Source organism: Acomys russatus, chromosome 22 (assembly GCF_903995435.1).
Source record: "Acomys russatus chromosome 22, mAcoRus1.1, whole genome shotgun sequence".
Taxonomy (NCBI): domain Eukaryota; kingdom Metazoa; phylum Chordata; class Mammalia; order Rodentia; family Muridae; genus Acomys; species Acomys russatus.
The window spans coordinates 8,347,448-8,374,641 of NC_067158.1; the positions used below are offsets into that span (position 1 = coordinate 8,347,448).

Below are 27,194 nucleotides of genomic sequence, written 5' to 3' on the forward strand. Positions count from 1 at the left end.
CTGAAGGAAAGTGTGCTAGTGCTGAGTGCCATATTTTGTAGCTTATTTTCTCTATATATACAGTATGTGTAGAAATAAAATTTTGTATATGGCTCTTGGATGCAGTGACAAAGGAGAATAAAGCTGGTAAGGTGGAAGTGCTGGTGGGAGAGAAATAAAGGCAGGCTCAGAAAAGAGAAGCTAGGCACAGGTCAAGCAAGTCTTAACATCAGCAGCCACAGATCTTGAACCACAAGATTCAGAAGGGACTGCCTTGTTGGGCTGAACACAAGAGAGCCCTGGGCCTTTGCTGGAGCCATGGGAGGAATTTCCGAAGACTTCTAGGATAATTATGGATAATCAGTGATTAGAGCACTGGACACCCTTCTCCTGGGGCTACAGGACCTAATTCAGACAAGGTCAAGTGATGTCAGGGCTTTGAGCACCAAAGGAGCTGTTCTCTAAGGATGTAGGTGTGGAGACAACTTTCCCCAGGTTACCCAGGGTGAGGAAGAGTAATACAGAATTTCTAGCAGTTTAACATTAGGTCTAGGTGGCAGAGCAGGAAGGACCTTGATCCAGGGACAGCTGTTGGCAGAGCTGGGGTTGCTTTTTTGTGCCAATAGCCATGTCTCAAGGCAGTAGGCTAGGTCCCAAGGGAAGAAAAGAGCAGTGTAGGGTGTAGAGCACTCATCACCTTTGTACCTGGAGCTGAAGGCCTTGGCTGGAACCTTCCTCCGCTCCAACAGAGGCAAATATCAGAACTTTCTGAACTAGAAATCCCGAGGCTGTGAGCTGAGGAATAATACTTACTACTGGGCAGGTATGGCCAAGGTGCAGTCCTAAAGCAGAATTACAGGCTGTCCTATGGCCTGTTTTGTTCGCCTATGCCCTGTTTTGTTGCTAGGCCCAAGACTTCTGGTGGCCTCCAAGGGCCAGATGCTGGGCCATAAAGGCAAGTATCTGTGAGTGGCTGCTGGAGCACTTGCCTTGCCCTATGTGTGGTCTCTCACTGGTACAGTCCAGCTGCATTGACAGGTCTGTGAGCACTGTGGAATCCTGCCTTCAGGAAGCCAGCCAACTGCTGAGCTGGGACTGCTTGTATACCCCTCTCCCCCACCTGCTGTCACCTTGTCTTTCTCCCTCCCTGGAGACTCACCAAGTCCATCCAGACAACCTGGGTTGAGTTAACTGCTTTCTTTTTTTTCTCTGGATTGCCTCTCCAACCCTCTGTGGTTTGTATTACTACCTTGCTGACAACTTTGTCTTGTGCTCACTCCTGAAAATGGCTTTTCCCTCTTAGGCCAGTTCTTTTCTGTAGCGGTCATTCACAGGGCACCTCTACTTGGCCATTTTGTTCTCCATTTTTCAGTTATTTAAAAAAATACTTGTGCAGGCTAAGTTTTGGATTTCTGGATTGGTCACATGTACATAAAGATATTTGGAAAATGAAACTGAAATCTAAACAAAGTTTTACTTTTATATTCTATATATACATTACAATAAAGGGGGTTTGGGGGGTTGTTTTTGTTTTGTTTTTTTGCTTTTTTGTTTTTGTTTTTTTGTTTGTTTGTTTTGTTTTGTTTTTTTGAGATCTCTCTATGTATCCCTGGCTGTCGTGGAACTTACTATAAAAACAAGGCTAGTTTTAACCTCACAAATGATTCATCTACTTCTGCCTCCCAAGTGCTGGGATCAGAAGTGTGGATGACCACATCCAGCTAATTTTCTTTTTCTAAAATGGGGTATCACTAAGTTGTATAGGTTGAACCGGAATTCATAACCACATCAGTTTCCTCTGTAAGTAGTATTACTGGATGGAACAATCAACTCAGCTTTTATGCTATCCATATTTTATACCCAAGTTTTATTGTGACTACACACACACACACACACACACACACACACACACACACACACACTCACACACACACAGACACACATACTACCACTACCAACATCAAAATAGCAGGAAGTAGCAATTATTGGTCATTATTTCCCAACATCAATGGACCAATTCCCCAATAAAAAGACACAGGCTAACAGAATGAATGCAAAAACAGAACCCATCATTCTGATGTATACAAGAAACACACCTCAGCAATAACTATAGACATTACCTCAGAGTAAAGGGCTGGAAAAGAGATTTTCCAAGCAAATGGACCTAAGAGGCAAGGTGGAGTAGCCATTCTAATATCTAATAAAATGACACTCAAGCAAAAGTAATCAAAAGAGATGGGGAAGGACACTTCATTCTCATAAAAAAGACGTTTCATTTCTGAACATCTATGCCCCAAATGCAAGGGCAACCACACTAGTAAAAGAAAAATTGCTAAAGCTTAAATCACACATTGAATACCACACATTAATAGTGTGAGATTTCAACACCTCACTCTCACCAATAGACAGATCATTGAGACAGAAACTAGAAGAGAAATAATGAAACTAACTGACATTATGAATCAAATGGACCTAACAGATAGCTACAGAACATTTCACCCAAACACAAAAGGATATACCTCCTTCTCAGCATCTCACAGAACCTTCTCCAAAACTGACCATATAGTCAGTCACAAAACAAGCCACAACAGATAGAATAAAATTGAAATAACTCCTGTATCTTATTAGACCACTAGCGAGTAAGGTTGTATTTCAACAGCAACAACAACAACAGAAAAAACAGAAAGCCTACACACTCATTGAAATTGAACAACTCTTAACTCAATGACCAATAGGTCAGGGAAGAAATAAAGAAAGAAATTAAAGACTTTCTAGAATTCAATGAAAATAAAGGCACAACATACCCAAACTTATGGAGCGCAATGAAAGTAGTGCTAAGAGGAAAGTTCATAGCACTGAGAGCCTTCATGAAGAAATTAAAGAGACCTCATACTAGCAATTTAACAGTACACCTAAAAGCTCTACAATCTCACACAAGAGGAGTAGACTGCAGGAAATAGTCAAACTCAGGGCTGAAATAAAAAGTAGAAACAAAGAGAATAATACAAAGAATCAATGAAACCAAGAACTGGTTCTTTTAGCCAAACTAACTAAGGCAGAGAAACAATATCCAAATCAACATAATTAGAAAATAAAATGGGGACGTAACAACAGATACTGATGAAATCCAAAGAATCATTAGGTCTTACTTCAAAAGCCTATACTCCAAAAGACAGGAATATCTAAATGAAATGGATGATTTTCTTGATAGATTCCATTTACCAAAGTTAAATCAAGGTCAGATTAACAACTTAAATAGTCCTATAACACTTAAGGAAATAGAAGCAGTCATTAAAAGTCTCCCAACCAAAATAAAAGCCCAGGACCATATTGTTTCAGAGCAGAATTTGACCAGACTTTCAAAAAAGAGCTTATGCCAATATTCCTTAAACTACTCCACAAAATAGAAACATAAAGACCACTACCAAACTCATTCTATGAAGCCATAGCACCCTGATACCTAAACAACACAAAGGCTCAACAAAGAAAGAGAATTTTAGATCCATTTCTCTTATGAATAGTGACGAAAAAATACTCAAAATACTTGCAAACTGAATAGAACACATCAATTATATCATCCATTATGACCACAGAGGCTTCATCCCTGGGATGGTTCAATTATGGAAACCCATCAATGTAACCCACCATATAAACAAACTGAAAGAAAAAAAATCCACATGACCATCTCATTAGATGCTGAAAAAGCCTTTTAGTAACTCTAACATCCCTTCATGTTAAAAGTCTTGGATAGATCAGGGATATAAGGTACATACCTAAACACAATAGTGACAATATACAGCAAGCCAATAACCAAAGTCAAATTAAATATAGAAAAGCTTAAAGAAATTCCTCTAGAATCAGTGACAAGCAAGGCTACTCACTCTCCATATCTATTCAGCATAGTACTTGAAGTTCTAGCTAGAGCAATAAGACAACTAAAGGAGATCAAGGGGATACAAACTGGAAAGAAAGAAGTCAATGTATAGCTATTTGTAGTTGATATGATAAGATAAATAAATGGTCCCCAAAATTCTACCAGAGAACTCCTTCAGCTGATAAACACCTTCAGTTATATAAATGATAAACCTGCAGAGAAAAAAAATAGGAAAACAGCTTTCACAATAGCCACAAATAATATAAAATATCTTGGGGGGTAACTCTAACCAAGTCAAAGATCCGTATGACAAGAACGTCAAGTCTCTGAAGAAAGAAATTGAAGAAGATATCAGAAGACAGAAAGATGTCTTATGTTCATGGATTGGTAGGATTAACATAGGAAAAATGGCCTTCATACCAAAAGCAATCTACAGGTTCAATGAAATTCCCATCAAAATTCCACACAATTATTTACTGACCTTGAGAGAGCACAAAAAAACCAGGATAGCCAAAACAATCCTGTACAATAAAAGAACTTCTGGAAGTATCTCCATCCCTGACCTCAAGCTGTACTATAGTGCAACAGTAAAACAAAACAAAACAAAACAAAACACTGCATGGAATTGGCATAAAAACAGACAGGTTGATCAATGGAGTCGAACCAAAGACCCAGATATAAACTCATTTACCTACAGACACTTGTTTTTTGTTTTTGTTTGTTTGTTTTGTTTTACAAAGAAGCCAAAACCATACAATGGAACAAAGACAGCACTTTCCACAAATGGTGCTGGTCTAATTGGATGTCTGCATGTAAAAGAATGCAAAAAGATCCATGTTTATCACCCTGCACAAAACTAGAGTCCAACTAGAGGATCAAAGTCCTCAACATTAAACTGGATAGCCTACATCTAATAGCAGAGAAAGTGGGTAAGATCCTTGAAAGCATTGGTGCCTACAACTTGTCTCCTACAACTTCCTGAACAGAATACCAACATCTCAGGCTCTAAGAGCAACAGTTAATAAATGGGAACTCATGAAATCGAAAAGCTTCCGTAAAGCAAAGGGCACTGTCAACAGAACAAAAGGGCAGCCTACGGACTGGGAAAGGATCTTCATCAGAAACCCAACATCTGACAGACGTTTGATATCCAAAATATATAAAGAACTCAAGAAATTAGACACCAACAAACCAAATAATCTGATTAACAAATGGGGTACAGAACTAAACCTGGAATTCTCAACAAAGGAATCTCTAGTGGCCAAGAAGCGCTTAAAGCAATGTGTAATGTTCAACATCCTTAGTCATCAGGGAAATGCAAATCAAAACTACTTTGAGATTCCATCTTACACTTATATAAATGGCTAAGATAAAAAACTCAAGTGACAGCACATGCTAGCAAGGATGTGAAACAAAGGGAACATTTCTCCTTTGCTGGTGGGAATACAAAATTGTACAACCACATTGGAAATCAATATGGAAATTTCTCAGAAAATTGGTAATAGTTCTACTTAATGACCCAGCTGTACCACTTTTAGGCTTATCCCCCCAAAATGCTCCACCATACCTAAAGGACACTTTCTCAACTATGTTCATAGCAGCTTTATTTGTAATAGCCAGAAACTGGAAACAACCTAGATGTCCCTAAACCAAAAATTGGATAAAGAAAATATGCTACATTTACACAATAGAATACTACGCAGTTATTAAAAATAAAGACATCATGAAATTTTAGGGAAATGGGGGGAACTAGAGCTGATCATTCTGAGCGAGGTAACCCAGACCCAGAAAGACACACATGCTATGTACTCACTTATAAGTAGATATTAGCCATAAAGTACAAGATAACTGTGCTACAATCCGCAGACAACCCCCCACAAAAGATAGTAACAAAGAGGGCCCAAGGGAGGATGCTTGAATTTCACTGAGAAAGAAAAATAAAATAGACACTGGAGGTAGATAGAGGGAAGGAACTATGTGGCAGAGGGGATTGGAAAGGGAACAGAGGAGGAGGGTCAGGCATGGGGACAATGGGGCAGAGAGGTCTGGGAGAGACAACAGATATATGGTGGTGGGTATCTCTGACATAAGCTGAAGGCCTGGGAGGAGGGAGCCTCTAGGGAGTCTATGGGGGCGATCTCAGCTAAGACTCCTAGCAGCAGGGGTTAAGGAGCCTGAAGTGGCCACTTCCTGTAGCCAGGTAGGACTTGTAGTGGAGGAAGGGGGACACCAACACACCCACAAAACCATTGTCCCTAAATTCTTCCTGCCTACAAGATGTACAGTGATAGAGATGGAGCAAAGATTAAAGTATACCAAACCAATGACTACACAAACTTGAGGCCCACCCCATGGGAGAGAGCCAGCCCATGACACTGTTAATGATACTCTACTATGCTTGCAAATAGGAACCTAGCATAATTATCTCCTGAGACGCTTCATCCAGCAGCTGACAGACACAGATGCAGAGACTCACAGCCAAACAGGAGTCTTTTGGAAGAATGAGGGCAAAGATAGAAGGAGCCAGAGGGGTCAAGGCTATCACAAGAAAACCTAGAGTCAACTAAGCTGGGCCCATGGAGGCTCACAGAGACTGAACCACCAACCAAAGACCTAGGCCCCCTACGTAGCAGATGTGTAGCTTGGTCTTCATGTGGATCCCCTAACAACTGGAGTAGGGGCTGTCTTTGACTGTTTCCTGCTTTCGGATCCCCTTCATATATCTGAGATGACTTGTTGGGCCTCAGTGGGAGAGGATGTGCTTAGTTCTTCTGGGACATGATGGGCTTGGTGGGTTGGTATCCATTGGGGGCGGGGTCCTCCCCTTCTCTGAGAAGAAGTGGAAAAAGGAGTGTGGGGAAGGGGTGTGTGAGGAGGATATAAAGTGAATAAATTAATGAAATAGCAGCAGCAGCAACAACAACAACAACAAAAAGATGGGGTCTCATTATGTTGCATAGGCTGAATTGGAATTACGACCACCTCAGTTTCTCTGTTAAGTAATATTACTGGATAGAATAACCAGCCTCGCTTATACACTATTCTTAGGGCACCTGAGTTTTATTATGACTAGCCACAGGAGGTCAGATGTGTCATTTCTACTAGTGGAATCATTATAACATTTTAGAGCACTTCAAATGTCTGAGATAAGGATGCATAGCTTGTTTTAAATAGGGTTAGTGACTTTTTATAGAGATAAGATCCATATGACATAAAATGATTTCAAGCCATTAAGAAATGAACAACGCACTAATTTGTGCTATATGGGTCAGTGACATTTTGTATGAGTTATAATGACCCTAGATGAGGTTGTGTGTGACTTCTAGATTCTGAAGCTGTTTCCTTCTGAAGAATACAGTATTGAGTACCATGCAGGGGAGCACTGGGGTCGGCCGTGTGGAGTTTCTACTGGATGGTCAACTAGAAGGGAGCTAGAATCACTGTGAAGACAGAACTCTGGGCAAGTCAGTGAGGGCTTCTCTAGATGAGGTGAGTGAGGTCAGTAGATTCCCCTAGCTGCCAGAAGCAAGTCCAGCATCCATCACACTCGTCTTATTTGCACATGAGGCATGACTAGCTGCCTCAAGTCCCTGCCACCACCATAGACTATGCCCTAAAACTGCGAGCCAAAATAGAGTCTTCCCCAGGGTGCTTTGGTCAGGGCATTTTATTATAGCACAGGAAATGTAACTTGAGACAGTTAACTAGATTTGATAGAAATCAAACAATGTGAGCACAGTATGCAGGAGTGACTTGCTTCTTGTAGTGGACTGACCACTTACACATAGCTTAAAAAAGAAGGAAAGCAAAGAATCCCAAGTAGCCAAGAAAAAGCATCATAAGCTGACTATAACAGTAATTCTCTTCCGTGAGAATAGAAGGGACATGAGATAACATGACTCAACACAGCAAAACACTGCCAACAAAATCACAGAACTGTCTCCTCAAACTCATCTACAGCGAAGCAATCCCAACAGTGTGTGTGTGTGTGTGTGTGTGTGCGTGTGTGTGCTCACATGCATGGATAGGGATGTGTATGCATGTACGAGTGTGTGCATGTGTGTGTGCTCACATGCATGGATAGGGATGTGTATGCATGTACGAGTGTGTGCATGTGTGTGTGCTCACATGCATGGATAGGGATGTGTATGCATGTACGAGTGTGTGCATGTGTGTGTGCTCACATGCATGGATAGGGATGTGTATGCATGTACGAGTGTGTGCATGTGTGTGTGCTCACATGCATGGATAGGGATGTGTATGCATGTACGAGTGTGTGCATGTGTGTGTGCTCACATGCATGGATAGGGATGTGTATGCATGTACGAGTGTGTGCATGTGTGTGTGCTCACATGCATGGATAGGGATGTGTATGCATGTACGAGTGTGTGCATGTGTGTGTGCTCACATGCATGGATAGGGATGTGTATGCATGTACGAGTGTGTGCATGTGTGTGTGCTCACATGCATGGATAGGGATGTGTATGCATGTACGAGTGTGTGCATGTGTGTGTGCTCACATGCATGGATAGGGATGTGTATGCATGTACGAGTGTGTGCATGTGTGTGTGCTCACATGCATGGATAGGGATGTGTATGCATGTACGAGTGTGTGCATGTGTGTGTGTGCACGCATTGTTTTCATAAGTAAAAGAATACACAATGGAGAAGAGCCCTCCTATTTGAACGTGTAATATTTCGTGGTATTACAATGCAGTCATTTTGAAAATTATCCATTGAATTGCTCAGAACAAGGTGCCTTACATTTTTGTAACAGTCACCCAAATCATTTCAAGAGACTGCAAGCAAGCTTTTTTCTCTCTTAGGACATATGCTCCTTCAGCTACCCTAGTTCTCATTAGCTGAGCAAGTTAATAAGGCTCCGCCATCTTAAGCATTTCCTCTGCCAGTGTCTGCATGGCATGTTTTGTTTCTGATGTCCCAGTGTAGCTGCGACATTATTTACCATAGACTCTCACATACCCAAAAAAATCTGTGAGTTCCAGTACTGACTTCAATATCCACTTAAAATTTATCTCAAGTAAAAATATAAATACAAAATATAAAAATATAAAGTCATGAGCAGTGCTGTTGGCTGTTTGGGGAAGATGCTGGAGGTAACTCCCTGCAGCAGAGCAATGCATGGGGATCTAGTGTGGGCTTCTTCCAGGCTCCTGCCTGCTGATTAGCAGAGGGGAGGGAAAGGGTTAATGTTCTAAGTTCATTTCAATCCGAACGTTGAAACAGTCTTAAGCTAATGCATACTCTGTAATTATTGGTTTCATATTCACCGTCTCAGCCTATATTAAAATACAAAATGGTATGTTTCATTATGGCTTTGATTTGGGGGTTTGAATTGCGTGTGTGTGGGGGGACACATGGGAGCTCTTGTCTTCTACCATAGGTGGCCAGTGCTCACCCACTGAGCCTTCACACCAGCCAGGCTCAGTCAGGGTGATGTTCTCACGCATGTACCCATTGTGCTTTGCTCACATAGCCACTGCTTCCACTACTTGCTCCTGTCTATTCTTCCCCCTCCTGCTAGGCCCCACCTATCGCCATAAACTGCTCACCCACCTTCATGTTATTCTTTAAAAACAAAATGGAGTTTTTGTTTTTCTGAGCCAAGCTATTTCACTGGTGGAAAATCCATCTATTATCCTGCAATATGATAGAATGTTGTTCTTTATGGCTGAATAAAATTCCACTGTCTATATGTGTTCCACATCTTCCTTAGGGACTCAGTAAGTGACTCACTAGTGGCAGGTGGCCATCTAGGCTGATTCTTCAGCTTGCCTGTTGTAAGCAATGGCACTATAAACTATAATGTGGTAACAACTGTCTCTATTGTATGGCGATTCCAGCTTCTTCAACTACATAGCCAGGAGTGGTGTATATAGCTAGATCAATGTGGTAGTTAAGCTTTGTTTCTTAAAGCACCTCCATACTTATTTCTATACCAGTTGAGCATTGCCATCATGTCCCCAGCATCCTCACTAGTGTTTATCACTGGTTACTTTGCTAATAATAGCCCTTCTAAGGGAGATTCAACATAGATTTGTTTTACAATTCCCTGCTGACTAAGGATGTGAAATTTTTTTTCATTAAAATTTTTGTTTTCAGATATAGAACCACAGATTGACTCCAACACAGTGACAGTGGGTGGTTTCAATAATACTCTCACCAATAAACAAAAAACTAAACAGCAAAACCCTTGAGATTTATCACAAATAAAACATATCTAACAAAACACCTACAGAATTTTCTGCCCAAACAATAAGGAGTACACATTCTTCTCAGAAGCCCATGGAAGCCTCTCCAAAACTGATCGCATAGTAGGATATAAAGCAAGTCTTAACAATCATAAGAAAAATGTAAAACACACCGCTTTCTATCCAAATATAATGGACTATAAAGCTGGATGTCAACAACAATACAATGACAGAAAGCATACAAACTCATGGAAACTAAACAATTCACTGCTGAATGATAGATAATTGGGGCAAGGAAGAAATCAAGAAGGGAATTAGAAACTTCCTAGAATTGAATGAAAATGAAAACACAATATACCCAAATCTATGGGCCACAGTGAAAGCAGCCCCAAGAGTCAAAGGCCATAGATAACATCAACAAAGTGGTCCGCTCCAAACACAATAGGCCATATTCACCGTGAGCTCACAGCATTCTCATGGCATGCCCGAGACCTGCCTAAGCCCCAGCTAGATGAAACGCTAGCACAGAAAAGGGCAGCTATTGGCATCTGATGGCTGTTGGGAAAGGGAGAATCAATTTTCTTTAATGACGCCATCCCTGGTGGGCGGGGCACATACCAGGGCAGGCCCCACTCTCAAGAGCAGATGGAACACAAATTAAACTCCACTGGGGATTTAAGGAGGGAGAGAAGGAGGACATCTGAAAACTGGGTGAAAATGAAGGAGGGTGGTAATAGGAAGAGTGGAGGGGTAAATATATTCCAAAATTGTATGCCATTTTCAAAGAATTAATTAAAATATTACTTTTAAATGCACTAGAAAATAAACAACAAATAACACCCACCCACCCCCAAGAAATGAAAAATAGATGGGAAGAGAACATCAAAATCAAGGCTGAAATTAATGGAATAGAAGTAAAACCACAATACAAAGAGTCAACGAAATAGTTTGTTTTTTGAAAAAAGATGAAAAATCTTTACCCAAATTAACCAAAGAGAGAGAGAGAGAGAGAGAGAGAGAAAGAGAGAGAGAGAGAGAGAGAGAGAGAGAGAGAGAGAGAGAGAGAGAGAGAGACAACATTAATGAAGTTAAAGATGGAAAGGGAGAGATGGCATTGAAATTTCATTTTTTTTAATTATTTTTTATTATTTACTTCTTTTTTACATATAACATTATATTATTACACATATATAAAATAAACTACATACAGCAAGAAGAACCACAGAACAATCAGGAATGATATTCATGTTACATTCATAGTGTTTTGGCTGTTTGTACTTGGCAGCCTTGAAGAAAGCACTTTCCTATCTTGGTGAGTCTGAAATTCTGAATGTAACTCAGTATCTATCATATCTCATCTCTCTGTGAAAAATTTTTGTGTGTGCTACTTGCTGTCTGTGTTTCTTCTTTTGAGACCTGTCCAATTCATTTGCCCATTTGTTGAATGAATAGTTTATAACTTGGAGTGCTAAGGTTTTTGAATTTGCTAGAAATTCTTGATATTAATGCCCAAATAGATGTATAGATGGGAGATATTTTCAATCATTTTATAATCTGTGTCTTCACCTGTTTTCTTTGTTGTCTAGGTTTTTTTATTCTATACAACCATATTTGTCCATTTAAATACTTTGCTATTGGCACCTTTTTAAGAACACCCCATGCCTGTATGTTGAAGTGTTGGCTAATGTCCAAGCCATGTGTGGTTATGAGTGTTCCAGAGTACACTGGAGACTGGGGAAGCCATTCATATCAGAGCACTGAGCTGTGTCCTGGGTCGTGGATGCCTGGATTTCAGATGCTGCCTAGCAGTAAACAGCCAAGAGAAGAGAGGGCTGCGGGAGTCAACTGAAGAGTGAACCTTGAGGCTCAGCAGCCTCAGTTGTACTTACAGCAATGCAGGGAGGCAGCTGTGTAGGCCAAGCAGTCCACGGGCCTGGCTCAGTGGTTTTCCTCAGATGATAAGGTTTGCTTCCTGCCCCAGAGAGCAGGGCTACTAACCACAGGGCCTATGTGGCTGAATCTCCTGCATTTAACTTTTCTTTTTTTTTCCATTTTATTATTTTATTCATATTACATCTCAATTGTTAGCCCTTCCACTGTTTCCTCCCATTCTTCCCTCCCTCCCACTTCCCCCCTTCTCCCTTCCCCTATGTCTGTGATTGAGGGAGACCTCCTCCCCCTATATATGCTCTTAGAATATCAAGTCTCTTCTTGGTAACTTGCTATCCTTCCTCTGAGTGCCGCCAGGCCTCCCCATCCAGGGGACGTAGTCAGAAAAGGGGCACCAGAGTTCGTGTGAGAGTCAGATCTCACTCTCCACTCAACAGTGGAGAATATCATGATCGTTGGCTAGGTCTTGGTAGGGGTTCGAAGTTTAATGCCTATATTCTCCTTGGCTGGTGCCTTAGTTTGAGGAGGACCCCAGGACCCAGATATGCCTGTCATAAAGTTCTTCTTGTAGGTTTCCAGGACCCTGTGGGTCCTACTATTTCCTTATTCTTCCATGTTACTCTCGCCTAAAGTCTCAATAGGATGTCCTCTCCTCTGACCCACTTTCTTGGTAAGTAAAGTTTTTCATGGTATGTATCCCTTGGACTAGTGTTTTGATATAAGTGAGTATATACCGTTTGTCTCTTTTTGCTTCTGGGTGAACTCACTCATTATGATAATTTCTAGATCAATCCATTTGTCCACAAATTTCGGAAATTCCTTGTTTTTAATAGCTGAGTAGTATTCCATTGTGTAAATGTACCACAGTTTCTTAGTCCATTCTTCTACTGAGGGACACTTAGGCTGTTTCCATGTTCTGGCTATTATGTATAGAGCAGCTATGAACATGGTTGAGCATATGTCCCTGTTGTGTGATAGGGCATTTTCTGGGTATATTCCAAGGAGTGGGATGGCTGGGTCTTGAGGAAGCCCTATTCCCATTTTTCTGAGAAAGCGCCAGATAGCTTTCCAAAGTGGTTGTACTAGTTTGCATTCCCACCAGCAATGAAGGAGTGTTCCTCTCTCTCCACATCCTCGACAACACATGGTGTCATTTGAGTTTTTGATCTTAGCCATTCTGATGGGTGTAAGATGGAATCTGAGAGTTGTTTTGATTTGCATTTCCCTGATGGCTAAGGAGGTTGAGCATTTCTTTAAGTGTTTCTCAGCCATTTGATATTCCTCTGCTGAGAATTCTCTGTTAAGTTCCAAGCCCCATTTCGCAATTGGGTTGTTTGGTTTTGTGGTGTTTAATTTCTTGAGTTTATATATTTTGGATATTAAACCTTTGTCAGATGAAGGTTTGGTGAAGATCTTTTCCCAGTCTGTAGCTGTCGCTTAGTTCTACTGACAGTGTCTCCTGCCTTACAGAAGCTTCTCAGCCTCATGAAGTCCCATTTATTAATTGTTGACATTAAGGCCTGGGCTGTTGGTGTACTGTTCAGGAAGTTGTTTTCTGTGCCTATGTGTCCCAGGCTCTTCCCCACTTTTTCTTCTAACTGAATTAATGTCTCTGGTTTTAAGTTGAGGTCTTTAATCCACTTGGGTTTGAGTTTTGTGCAAGGTGACAAGTAAGGGTCTAATTGCATTTTTCTACATGTAGACATCCAGTTAGATCAGCACCATTTGTTGAAGATGCTATCATTTTTCCATTGAATAGATTTGGCTTCTTTGTCAAAAATCAAGTGAACAAACGTGTGTGGATTCATCTCTGGGTCTTCAATTCAATTCCATTGATCCACCGGCCTATTGCTTTGCCAGTACCATGCTGTTTTTATTACTGTTGCTCTGTAGTACAGCTTGAGATCAGGTATGGAGATAGGATTGTTTTATTGTATAGGATTGTTTTTGGTATTCTGGGTTTTTTATTTCTCCATATGAATTTGAGAATTGATCTTTCAATATCTTCAAAACATTTTGTGGGGCATTTAACTTTTCGTTATGTCTGTACGTAATGCTCCTCTCTACAAGTGACTCTCGTGGCCTTCTACCCATGCACAGGTGGCAGCAGTTCCTAGGCATATGATGTCCCCCCAGTGTAGCTTAGCCACAAACAGTAGGTTGCCCCCTCAAGCAAGTTGCCTGGACATAGCATTTTAAGTGGAAGTGACCAAATGGATGTGAGTTTGCTGTTGGTTTTTGTTTTTGTTTTTGTTTTTTTTTACTCTAATGCTAGTCTACCACAAAGTGTGTCACTTATCAAAATGAATTCCCCACTGGCTTTAAGGCTTGCAAAAACTGTGGGCCTGTCCCTTGGATGAGATGTATCTATGACCACCCCACTGGTGGACTGGAGTTACAGCCATGGGCCTTCCTACATCTTGCTCCATGGTCTTTTGGGGTTTTTATGCCTTCTAGTTTCTTATCTTCTTTTGTGACTCCTGAGGTTTTCTCTGTCTTTTCCTCCTTGATTCCTTTTTTTCCTTCCTTGAAATAAATTCCACAGTGTTACCCTGACTAATTTTTAGCATTTACAGACACACATGGAGGCAGCTTTTCACCTATCCATCTTATCCAAGAACCTTCTATTTCTTATATTTTAGCCACCTTTTGTCAATCCAGACTTATAAGAACTAAAAGAGGAGCTGGTGTGTTTGGACGATTCCAAGATGGCAGCAATGAAGAGGCACAGTGTCTGAGCTGCAGAAAGGAGAATACAGATGCTACCGGGAGCCACTGACCATGAGAGCTAAAGATCACCGGGTGAGAGAGATTCCAACACTGAAACATCAGAGCTCCTGGCCTAGGGAAATCTCAGGGAAACTTGTGGCTCTGTCCTCAGACCCCCTCCCCCGCACCAGTCCACAGAAAGCCCTGGTGCCACACGGGGTCCCAGACAGCTGTGGACACATTGCCCAGCCACAGCGACGTGGTCTGAGACCGGGGACATCCAGCCATAGTAGGACAGTCTAAGACTGGAGATGCTCCGGGAACCACGGAATGCAGGAGCTGGGGATCACTGGGTGAGAGAGATCTGCACAGTGCAGATCACAGGTGGATCTGATCTGCAGTCATTCAGCAGCCCACAGAGAATGGCAGTCCAGTCCCCAGAGTCTGGACCAGACCCTGCCTGCAAGCTGCCAGCTGTGGCCTTGCTCGGCAGCATGAATTCAGTATATGGGACTGAAATCATCCCGGTAATGAAGCATCAGAGCTCCTGGCCAATGGAAATCTCAGGAAAATGGTTGGATCTGTCCTCAGACACCCCCACTGCCCTGTGCCAGTCCACAGAAAGCCCAGGTGCCACACGGGGGCTCACACAGTTATGGACATATTGTCCAGCCACACTGACCCTGTCTGAGTGGGGCTGGGTAGGGGCCTAGCTGCCAGTCCTAGAGGATTATCCTGGAAAAATAGGTCACAATGGACCCAGCCTAGCCAGGCTCCACAGCCTAGCAGGGACACACACACACACACACACACACACACACACACACACACACACACACACACACACACACACTCACTATCGGGAGAGGCTGGGCAGGCCGGAGGGGAAAGGGCAGAAATACAGCTAACTAAGAACAAAACAAAAAGGAATAAACCTTGTTCTCTGCCACCCCATGGAACCTTCTCCAAAACTGATCACATAGTAGGTCACAAAGCAAGCCTCAACAGATACAAGATGATTGAAATAATACCTTGTATCCTATCAGATCACCATGGTCTAAAGCTGGACTTCAACAACAACAGAAATATCAAAAAGCCTACACACACATGGAAACTAAACAATTCTATACTTAATGACACCTGGGTCAAGGAAGAAATTAAGGCCTTCCTGAAATTCAATGAAAATGAAGGAACAACATACCCAAATTTGTGGAACACACTGAAAGCAGCACTAAGAAGAAAATTCATAGCATCAAGTGCCTTTATAAAGAAATTGGAAACATCCCATATAAGCAACTTAAAGAAATTGGAAACATCCCATATAAGGAACTTAATAACACATCTGGAAGCTCCAGAAAAAAAAGAAGCAGAAACACCCAAGAAGAGTAGACATCTGGAAATAATCAAACCCAGGGTTGAAATCAATAAATTAGAAACAAAGAGAACAATTCAAAGAATCAACAAACCCAGGAGCTGGATTTTTGAGAAAAATAAAAAAGATAGACAACCCATTAGCCAAACTAACTGAAAGGCAGAGAGACACTAACCAAATCAACAAAATCAGAAATGAAAAGGGAAACATAACAACAGACACTGAAGAAATACAAAGAATTATAAGATCCTACTTCAAAGGCATATATGCCACAAAATTTGAAAATCTAAGGGAAATGAACAATTTTCTTGATTGATTCCACTTGCCAAAATTGAGTGAAGAACAGATAAACAAACTAAATAGTCCTATTTCCCCTACAGAAATAGAAGCAGTCATTAATAGTCTCCTAACCAAAAAAAAAAAAAAAAAAAAAAAAAAAAAAAAAAAAGCCCAGGGCCAGATGGTTTCAGTGCAGAGTTCTACCAGACCTTTAAAGAAGAGCTAATACTGATACTACTCCAAAAGAGAGAAATGGATGCAACATTACCAAATTCATTCTATGAAGCCACAGTCTCTTTGACACCTAAACCTCACAAAGACCCAACAAAGAAAGATAATTTCAGACAAAATTCTCTTATGAACACTGATGCAAAAATATTCAATAAAATATTTGCAAACTGAATACAAGAACACATCAAAGATATCATTCACCATGACCAGGTAGGCTTCATTCCAGCCATGTGGGGATGGTTTAATATATGGAAATCCATCAATATAATCCACCATATAAAGAAACTGAAAATAAAAAAACCACATGATCATCTCCTTAGATGCAGAAAAAGTATTTGATAAAATCCAACACCCATTCATGTTTAAAGTTTTGGAGATCAGGGATACAAGGCACAAACCTCAACATAATAAAGGCTATATACAGCAAGCCAATAGCCAACATCAAATTAAATAGAGAGAAACTCAAGAAAATTCCACTAAAATTGGGAACCAGGAAAGGCTGCCCACCTTCTCTATATCTCTTTAATATAATTCTTGAAATTCTAGCTAGAGCAATAAGACAACAAGAGAAGATCAAGTGGATCCAAATGGGAAAGGAGGAAGTCAAATTTTTCCTATTTGCAGATGATAAGATAGTGTACATAACTGACCTCCAAAATTCCACCAAAGAACTCCTACAGCTGATAAACACCTTCAGCAAAGTGGATGAATAAAAAATTAACTCAAAAAAGTCAGTAGCCTTCCTATATACAAATAACAAATGTGCAGAGGAAGAAATTAAGGAAACTATACCCTTCACGAAAGCCACAAGCAATATAAAATATCTCGAAGTAACTCTAACCAAGCAAGTGAAAGACTTGTTTGAAAAAAACTTCAAATCTCTGAAGAGGGAGACTGAAGAGGACATCAGAGGATGGAAAGATCTCCCTTGTTCATTAACATAGTAAAAATGGCCATATTACCAAAAGCAATTTACATATTCAATGCAATCCCTATCAAAATAACTACACAATTTTTTAAAGACATTGAAAGATCAATTCTCAACTTCATATGGAAAAATAGAAAACACAGAATAGCTAAAAAAAAAAAAGAAAAGAAAAAGAAAAAGAAAATCATGTACAATGAAAGTTCCTCTGGTGGGATCTCCACACCTGATCTCAAGCTGTACTATAGAGCAACAGTAATTAAAACAGCATGGTACTGGCATAGAGGGAAGACATGAGTTTGCATCACAGCACCCATATAAATGCAGGGTACAGCAGTCCATCTGTGACCTGTGCTGTGCAGCAGGAAGTGAGGGAAGGCAACCCCCTATGGCTCCCTGGCCAGACAGTCTAGCTGCATTGATGAGCTCTAAGCTCAGAGAAGAGATCTTGTCTTCAGTAATAAGGTGGGGAGCCACAGGGAAAAAAAACCTGAAACTGATCCACACACACACAGAAAGAAAGGCAAGAAAGTAGTTTTAGTAGTTGATGGAAACTCTCATTAGTTGTGTCTGCTGGAAAATACTGGCATAGTGTTTTGTGGACCATGTACACTTTATCCTCGTTCATTCCAATGGTGATTTCTCTACCCCACTATCTGGCTTTAATCCTTATGTGGTGTTGTGATGTTTATTCTAAGTATCTCGTGTCTAAAGTTTGTGTAAACATGCGCACCATTTATTCTCTGTTGTGCCAATAAAACGCCAACTAGCCAATGCTGAACAATACAGGAAATAGGGTGGGACCTGTAGATGCAGTGAGGGGTGGAGAAGAGAGAAGAGATTGACCCACAAAGAGAGGAGCAAGAAGCATGAAGAGGAATGAGCCCAAGCAAGGAGATGACTACAAAGCAGGCATGACTGGGAAATCTAAATGGGAGAAACTAGACTAGCTTGGATGTATGGGGTGGAGTAACTATTGCTCAGTATTGTGCTTTGAGTTAATTAAATGAATCATAGTTTCTCTTTGTGGTTAGTTGAGAAAATAGCTGGTTGAAGAGTAACTTCTATACTACTAATGATACGAATCAATATTAGTTGTTAATAATCATTCTACAGGGAAACACGTGAATCCTAACAGGCTTAAGAGCTCCACCTTTATCCCAATCACCAAACATTTCCTTATTTTCTGAGTAAATCTTAATGTAGTTATTACAGAAAACCTTTTAGGCAGTTGTAGCAGTGTAGCCAGCTGTAGCAGTGTAGCCAGCTGTGACAGTGTAGCCAGCAGTGGTGGTGTAGCCAGTTGTGGCGGTGTAGCCAGCAGGGGTGGTATAGCCAGCTGTGGTGGTATAGCCAGCAGTGGCGGTGTAGCCAGTTGTAGCGGTGTAGCCAGCTGTGGCGGTGTAGCCAGCTGTGGCGGTGTAGCCAGCTGTGGCGGTGTAGCCAGCTGTGGCGGTGTAGTTGTTGTAGCCAGCTGTGGCGGTGTGGTGCTGTGTGTAGCCAGTTGTGGCAGTGTAGCCAGCTGTGGCGGTGTAGCCAGCAATGGCAGTGTAGCCAGCTGTAGCGGTGTAGTCAGCAGGGGCGGTGTAGCCAGCTGTGGCGGTGTAGCCAGCAATGGCAGTGTAGCCAGCTGTGGCGGTGTAGCCAGCTGTGGCGGTGTAGCCAGCAATGGCAGTGTAGCCAGCTGTAGCGGTGTAGTCAGCAGGGGCGGTGTAGCCAGCTGTGGTGGTGTAGCCAGCTGTGGCGATGTAGCCAGCTGTGGTGGTGCACTAAGAAGCACAGGCAGGTAGGAAGTCTGAGTCTAAGGACAGCTTGGTCTATACTGTGAGCTCCAGACAAGAACAATATAAAAATCCTATTACAAAGTATTGTTTTCAAGATTTCTTCAAATTCCTGATGTGAGTCTTCTATCCAGTCACATCAAGTTATCTCACTTTGAATAAACAGAAGAAAGGTTATGAAAACTTAGCATGCATACCACCCGGCAGGAGAACATTTGCCAGCTATTTCTTCTGCTTAAATGAATCCACTTCAAATATGTAGATTGCCATCTTGAAAAAACTGTTTAAGTTTCATAAAATAAAGAAACAAGCTTCTCTACATATGATTTCAGTAATATACTTATGAATAAATCTAATTCTGAAAAAGATAGGAGTTTTAACAGAAACAGTATTTTTCTCGTTCATATTTTATCTTGTCTTCTGCCTCTGGATATGAATCTGTGAGCACAAGCATGCCTACTTTCTCCTGTGAGAACATGACGGACAGCCGCTACAAATAATAAGGAACAACAAGAAATGAAAATAAAACTAGTAGAAAATTTACCCAGTGTTTAAAGTATATACTCATTAAGCAAAATTACCATGAAAATTCAAATAGTCTAGGCTAGGTCTAAATGTCTTCACTTGTGGTTACGGAGGCAACTAAAAACAGAACCTATGATACTCAGGCACTGTAGAAGAAAGAATCTCTCTGACTGAAGAAAAGTATCTCACACACACACACACACACACACACACACACACACACACACACACACACACACACTGACTAAGTGAAATTATAGTATAAATACAGCTGTAAGCCAAAATACTCACTAAATAAACAATTTAGCTCCCTTTAATTTGGGGGATTGCTTCCTGCCCGTCTACAGAGCAAGTCTTTCTTAGTATAATGCATCTGCTTGCTACCCAACATCCCTGAAGGAGCTAAGATGGGCTCAGAGCCACCTTCCTGCAGTGTGCTGCCCACACATCAGAGGTGCCCAGATTTAGCATATGTGGAATACCAAGAGAACAAAGAACCATTCTTACTCTGTGTGTGTGTGTGTGTGTGTGTGTGTGTGTGTGTTTGTGTGTGTGTGCATGCACCAAAATTCTTAAATAAGAGTAGTAAATAGTATCAGTTAATGTGTGGCAGCAGGACATCCAGGCAGAGCAGTCAGTGACTCTCAATGTGCAGCAGGCAGCCAAGTGGGTTTGGTCTGCACCTCTGCTCTGGAACTGTTTGAGCCTGTGTCCTCATTTCTAAAGTGGAAAACTAATACTTAATTTCTATGGTAACTGCACATACAACATACAACTGTGATTGTGCCTAAATAGCATGTGTTAACATACAGTAATTGCTTTCCAGGAAAACTGATTCCTTTATACCAGCGGTTTTCAACTTGTGGGTTGCAACTTTTTTGGGGTCAAATATTAGATATCTTACACAGCAGATATTTATATTACAATTCATAACAGTAGCAAAATTACAGTTATGAAGTAGCAATGAAACACTTTTATGGTGGGTGTCACCACAACATGAGGAACTGTATGGAAGACCACTGTTTTAAACTCTTATCCTGATAATATTCCAGCTTCAGAGTCCACACAGTGTAAACAATATCTCTGTTCCGTAACAACTGATCTTTCTGCACAGTACTTTTTCTTCATATGTAAAACAGGTATGATGTTGAGACCGTTACATGGTCCCACATACTCTCTCCAACATACATTGAGAAGTAGTGGCTAAGATCACAAGACTCACATTATGAGTGTCTCTTAATGACCACTGTGCTCACCAGATTAAGTTATTCAAAGTTAGTGCATTTCATCCAAAAAGCGCACTTAGCAGCACTGGTTGTTTATCTCTCAAGTTGTGGAGACAGCAAGATGACAGAGATGAGTACTTTGAAAATTAATACCCATAAAGCCTGTGGTGTTATTACTTTCATGACAGCTTAGAGACGAAACGGCATGTGGGTGTGCTTACAGTCCCCTCAGAGGCTAGACCCTCTGGGGCTGTTGTCAGGCTCCATGTGCTTGCTGAGAATTGAACTCATGTCCTCTGGAAGAGAGGCCAGTGCTCTCAACCACTAAGCTATGTAACCAGCCCATATCCCTGTCTTTTTAGGTGCTCTCTGGGGAATCTGAACTTGAGTCCCCATGCTTGCAATGCAAACAGATTACTGAATGAGTCATCCTTCCAATGCCTATCTTGTGTGTGTGTGTGTGTGTGTGTGTGTGTGTGTACATATGGAGACCAGAGGTTGATGTCAGTTGGCATCTTCAATTGCTCCCTACCTTATTTATCTATTATATATGTATAAGTGTTTGCCTGCATGAGTGTGTGTGTGTGTGTGTGTGTGTGTATGCCTGCAAAGATGGCAAGAGAATGTCAGATTCCCTGAAACAGGAGTTACAGATGCTTGTGAGCTGCCATCTGAGTGCTAAAAGCCAAACCTGAGTTCTCAAGTGTTCTTAACTGGTGAGCCATCTCTCCTGCCCCTCTGCCTTAGTTTTTTTTTTTTTTTTTTTTGAGGTAGGGTTTCTCCTTGAACCTGGAGCTTACTCACTTAGGCGCACGAGGTCCTATGAATCTTGCTATCCCTGCTTGGCCTTTTATGTGAGTCCTGGTTACCTACACTTGGACCCTCATGCTTGCCAAGCAAGCACCTACTGACTAAGCCGTCCTTTCAGCCCCTTCCTCAGCATTGCTGTTTGCATCCTGTTGCTGCAGGAGTCTGTCAGTGCATATTTAGGGATTGCTGACTGGACATAATCTGTCATACTCCAGACCAGCCACACTGACATGTATCCCATTTGCTGACTTTATAATTTCACTAGTTATTCTTACTGTTATATAGCAATACTCATCAAGCAACATGCCTTCCATTTTCTTGTAGAAAAGGTATTGATAAATCAGAGAAAATTTTAGGAATTGGCTGCTTTTCTAAGAATAGTTTCAGTTCTTTAACATTTACACTTTTCTCCTCAACAAAATACCATCATCCTTTGCTTAGTAAGTACCTATTTAACGATAAGCAAGTTTAGACAAGCTTATACCCTTGTGACTACAATAACTTAATATTTCAGAATTCAAAACTATGTTAAAGAGTTGGCAATGGAGCTCAGCAGTGAAGCACTTGGCTAGTATACGTGAGACCTTACATTTAATCACAGTCCTGAAAGGAAAAAAAGGCTAAATGTTTTAAATAATGACAATTTCTCAAGAAATATTTAAACAGTTATTTCTCTTAGAAAGGAATATTTAATCTGGAGGAAAACTTAAATAATTGGTATTATTTGAAATTTCACATTCTATGGTTGACATATTAACACACACACACACACACAGACAGACAGAGAGAGACAGAGAGACAGAGACAGAGAGACAGAGAATATAAAGGCGTGAAAATCATGGTATTTTAGGAGTTTCACTGACAACTATCCATCTCACAGTGGTAATGTAGCTTTTTCTAGAGCTCTAAAAACAAGCAAAGCAGTTAGTAATTCCTGATGTGCTTATGATAATCAAAGGTTTAGAATTAAGTTTTTTTACAAAACTCCTAGAACAAACTTGACATGCCATAAGAAAGGAAGATAGGTGAAGCAGAGTCAACAGTAGGCTGGCATGAATATACCTCCTGAGCGAAGGAGGCGGTCCCATGTAGCCTGTCAGGCACAGTGGGGCTGTATTGATAACATATTGGTAAAGAAAAACAAAGATGAGGCTGCAGCCCAGAGGTGGTGGAACCAGGCCTACCAAGTCTGGAGCATTATGCAGCATTGTGGAGATGGAGCAAGACTTTGTGCTCTTTTGTTGAAGGCGTCCTCGGAATACTTCACAGCAAATACCTCATCTGATACTATACTTAGTGGGGAATATTGCTAGAATCAAACATGAGACCACACGTTTAGCCTGGGTTAAGAATCAAAGTGTAGGGGCTGGAGAGATGGCTCAGTGGTTAAGAGCACTGCCTGTTCTTCCAAAGGACCCGGGTTCAATTCCCAGCACCCACATGGCAGCTCGCAACTGTCTGTAACTCTAAGATCTGGCACCGCTACACCAATGCACATAAATTAAAATTAAATAAATTATTTAAAAAAAAAAGAATCAAAGTGTAAAAAGGAGATTAACTGTGTAGTTTACACTGCACTGCAGACTGATGCCAATCTGAATTCCCAGCCATATACTGCAAATGACACAATCACAAAATAGTCTTCTTTAAAGGGAAATTTTATGGGGGTTGCCCACACTTACTTCTTACCCAATACAAGCCACTTACTCCATATTTAATAAATAATTTTAATTAATAATTTCTACCTTAACTAGATAGAAATTAGTGTATAATCGAAACAAATCAACAACACTGTGTAAGGTAAGGTAAGGTAATTTTTATAGATGTTGTAGCTTGCTTGCTACTCAATAAGTTTTCTTACTACAAACACATGCCAGGTTTTATTTGAGAGGCACTATTAATAGCTAACCATTGCTGAACTTACTCTTCATCAGCCACTGTTCAAAGCATGAATTAACTAATTCATTCCACACTATTTAACAGCATAGGTATATGTTGTATACAGATGCTTATGTGTGTTAGAGAGAAGGTGAATTCCTTACCCACAGCTGAGTGCCAAAGTCAGCTCTATGTTCTAGGAACGTAACCAGCCACTCTTATAAATCTTCCCTGGTTTAGTCTTGTGTATTTAATGCAACCTGACAGTAATTATTTGAGTAATAGATGATTACAGATTGAGAATACAAGAAATAATTAAGTAGCATAAAAATGAGCAAACCCTCTATTTAGGTCAACAAAACTTACAAGTGCCTCAATTTACACTGTAACTATTATAGTAAAGCTATTGGGTTTTGCCTTATAGCATTTGTGTTGTCCAAAAATAATTTCATCCTATGTGTTTTCTTATTTTAGTTCTTCCTGTCATACTACCAAGCAACATAAATTTATCATATAATATTGAGAAGCAAGAAGAAATAGAAGAGACAAAATATTTTATATGTCACTGCTACCACCAAATTCTTACTAAGGTGATTTTTATAGGCATTAGCTGCATGGCTGTTACATCCCGTCAAAATGACTCTCTTTCTCCCCTATTTAAACCCCGCAAAAGGGAGCATCTATAACTGGTTTGCCTTGCATTTATGGCTTTGTATCCCCACCAACACTACACCTTGAGGGCTGGACTTGATCATGGCATTTAAGAGAAGCTAAGAAGTGCCTACTTTGGAAGCAAACGCCACAAAACCAAAGTGTGAGATGACTTATTGAAGAAAATGCTCATGATAGTATTTCAAGCCCATCCAAGGTGGAATCTTCTAAAAATGTGTTTATGAATTACATAGACATGTGAAACCAACTCTGGGACTTATTAGTTTGTTTGTTGTTTGGTTGGTTGTGTTTTTTGAGACAGGGTTTCTCTGTGTAGTCTTGACTATCCTGGACTCGCTTTGTACACCAGGCTGGCCTCGAACTCACAGCAAACCACCTGCTGCCTCTGCCTCCTCTGTTGGGATTACTAGCATGCAGCACTGCACATAGCTGGGAAGTAAGAATGTCTACTTTTCAGCATCAGCAGACGCAGCAGCATTAGATGAGTCAGTGTACGCTTCTGATCTGTCTTTATAGTACGGCCTTGAACAATGACACCAGCAGCTTGTGAAAAATAAAGCACACGTGTGAAACCTGAGACTCCTTGATAAGGGGGAGAATTATTTTGGATATATCTATGTGTCAGTAAATGGCTATGTAAGTTGCTGTGTTAGTTCATCTCAGTGCTGATGTTGATAACTGCCTCTTTCACCTCAGATCACATGAAAAGAACAACATGGGAGCAGTGAGAACGCTCAGTGGTGAAGGCGCTTGCTGTCAAGCCTGACCATCTGAGGTCCAGCCCTGGGATCCACACAGAGAAAAGACAGTGAATCAACTCCCACAGGTTTCTGTTCTCAACACATGTGTTTTGGCACACATGCACAAACACACACACATAGTAATAACAATAATAATAACAATAACAATAATAACCATAACCATAATCATCATCATCTCTGTTTTTACATTCTGCTAAACAGTGACCTTTACCATTACTACTTATAAATTTCTTTTGAAATTACATGAATGTTGTACCATTCCTCAAGGCTTCATATTTATTGTGTTCTACAAAGATAGTAATTCAAATAAATCAATTATGCCCTACAAACACAATAAAAATGACACTAATAATCTCCCAGAACCAAAGCAATTTTAAAAAATTATATTTTTACATGCATTGTTGTTTTGTCTGCATGTGTGTCTGTGCGAGGGTATCAGATTACCTAGAACTGGAGTTACAGGCAGTTGTAAGCTGCCATGTTCCCAGCTGCATGCTGAGAATTGAACCAAAGTCCTCTGGAAGAACAGTCAATGCCCTTATCTGCTGAGCCATCTGTTCAGCCCCTGCACCAAGCACTTTTAACAAAGTCACCGCCCTTACCAACTCCAGAGGACTCCGACTCCACATCAATGTCATCTGCTCTCCTCCTCGCCACCTCAGCCAGAGCCAGTTCACCCATATCCAGGGCAGTGTAATGAATATCCTTTGGAAATAAAGAAGACAAAGGCTTGACTAAAAAGTAATCTTGATAAAGTTATAAAGTAGAGCCTGAAATGTTCAGATAACAAAATAGTTGTGGATAGGGAGTACTCTTTTTTTTTTTTCTGTTTTAAATGAATAAAGAAACTGTGGTACATTTACACTATGGAATACTACTCAGCTATTAAAAACAAGGAATTCCCAAAATCTGTGGGCAAATGGATTGAACTAGAAATTATCATAATGAGTGAGTTCACCCAGAAGCAAAAAGAGTTAAATGGTATATAGTCACTTATATTGAGACACGTACCAGGAAAGTGGGTCAGAGGGGAGGACATCCTATTGAGACTTTAGGTGTGAGAAGCCTAGGAGAATGAGGAAATAGAAGGATCCAGAGGGTCCTGGAAAACTACAGGCAGGTCTGGGCCCTGAGGTCCTCCTCAAACTATGGCACCAGCCAAGGAAAATATAGGCAGTAAACTTCGAACCCCTACCCAGACTAGCCGATGGACAGGACATTCTCCACCGTTAAGTAGAGAGGGAGATCTGACTTTCACACAAACTCTGGTGCCCCATCTCTGACCATGTCCCCTGGATGGGGACGCCTGGTGGCACTCAGAGGAAGGATAGCAGGTCACCAAGAAGAGACTCGATACCCTATGAGCATACACAGGGGGAGGAGGTCCCCCTCAGTCACAGACATAGGGGAGGGGAATAGGGGGGGGGAAGCAGGAGGGAGGGAGGAATGGGAGGATACAAGGGATGGGCTAACAACTGAGATGTAATATGAATAAATTAATAATAATAAAAAAATTTATCAGTATTCTTTACAATCAGAGGATAGTTTTTCTTAGAGAACACAGTTATAATTATTTTTAAGCCATAAGGCAAAAGCATGTCCCTAATAAATTAGCACCCAGTTTTATTGAAAATAAAAGTGTTAGTTGTGCCTGTGTGTGTCTAAGGATTTAGTGGGGAAGGGAGTTTCTACACACACACACACACACACACACACACACACACTTGCTATGTGGTCCAGACTAGTCTCAAACTCTTAAGCTCAAACAATCTTCTTCCTGCCTTTCAAAATCTGGTCCTGCAATGAATGCCACTGCCTCATCTCTAAGAGAGCTTGAGTAAATGCTGTACTAAGTTCTGTACAAGGACTTGTACATGGAACTTTATTTTTGTGAGCCTAGAAAATGTGCATAAATACTACTGCTTTTAAAAACTCAGTTAGGTTACAAATAATACAGATGAATTATAGTTCCAGTCTCAAAACTGCATCTAGTAGAGACCCAGATCATTACAAGCCAATTGTTACTCATAAAAACTGACAGATTTTAATGGCCATCACTTGTACACACTG

General features: G+C 40.8%; 1 protein-coding gene across 6 annotated transcripts in view; it reads right to left on the reverse strand.

Moving 5' to 3' along the window:
* The window catches only part of Wdpcp (WD repeat containing planar cell polarity effector), a 270,649-nt gene that overhangs the window by 37,262 nt on the left and 206,193 nt on the right, over positions 1–27,194 (reverse strand). For all 6 annotated transcript variants that reach the window (XM_051165347.1, XM_051165343.1, XM_051165345.1 and 3 more), the window contains one exon: positions 25,727–25,829. In XM_051165347.1, the coding sequence (XP_051021304.1) occupies positions 25,727–25,829 (103 nt within the window). The remainder of the gene's footprint in view (positions 1–25,726; positions 25,830–27,194) is intronic.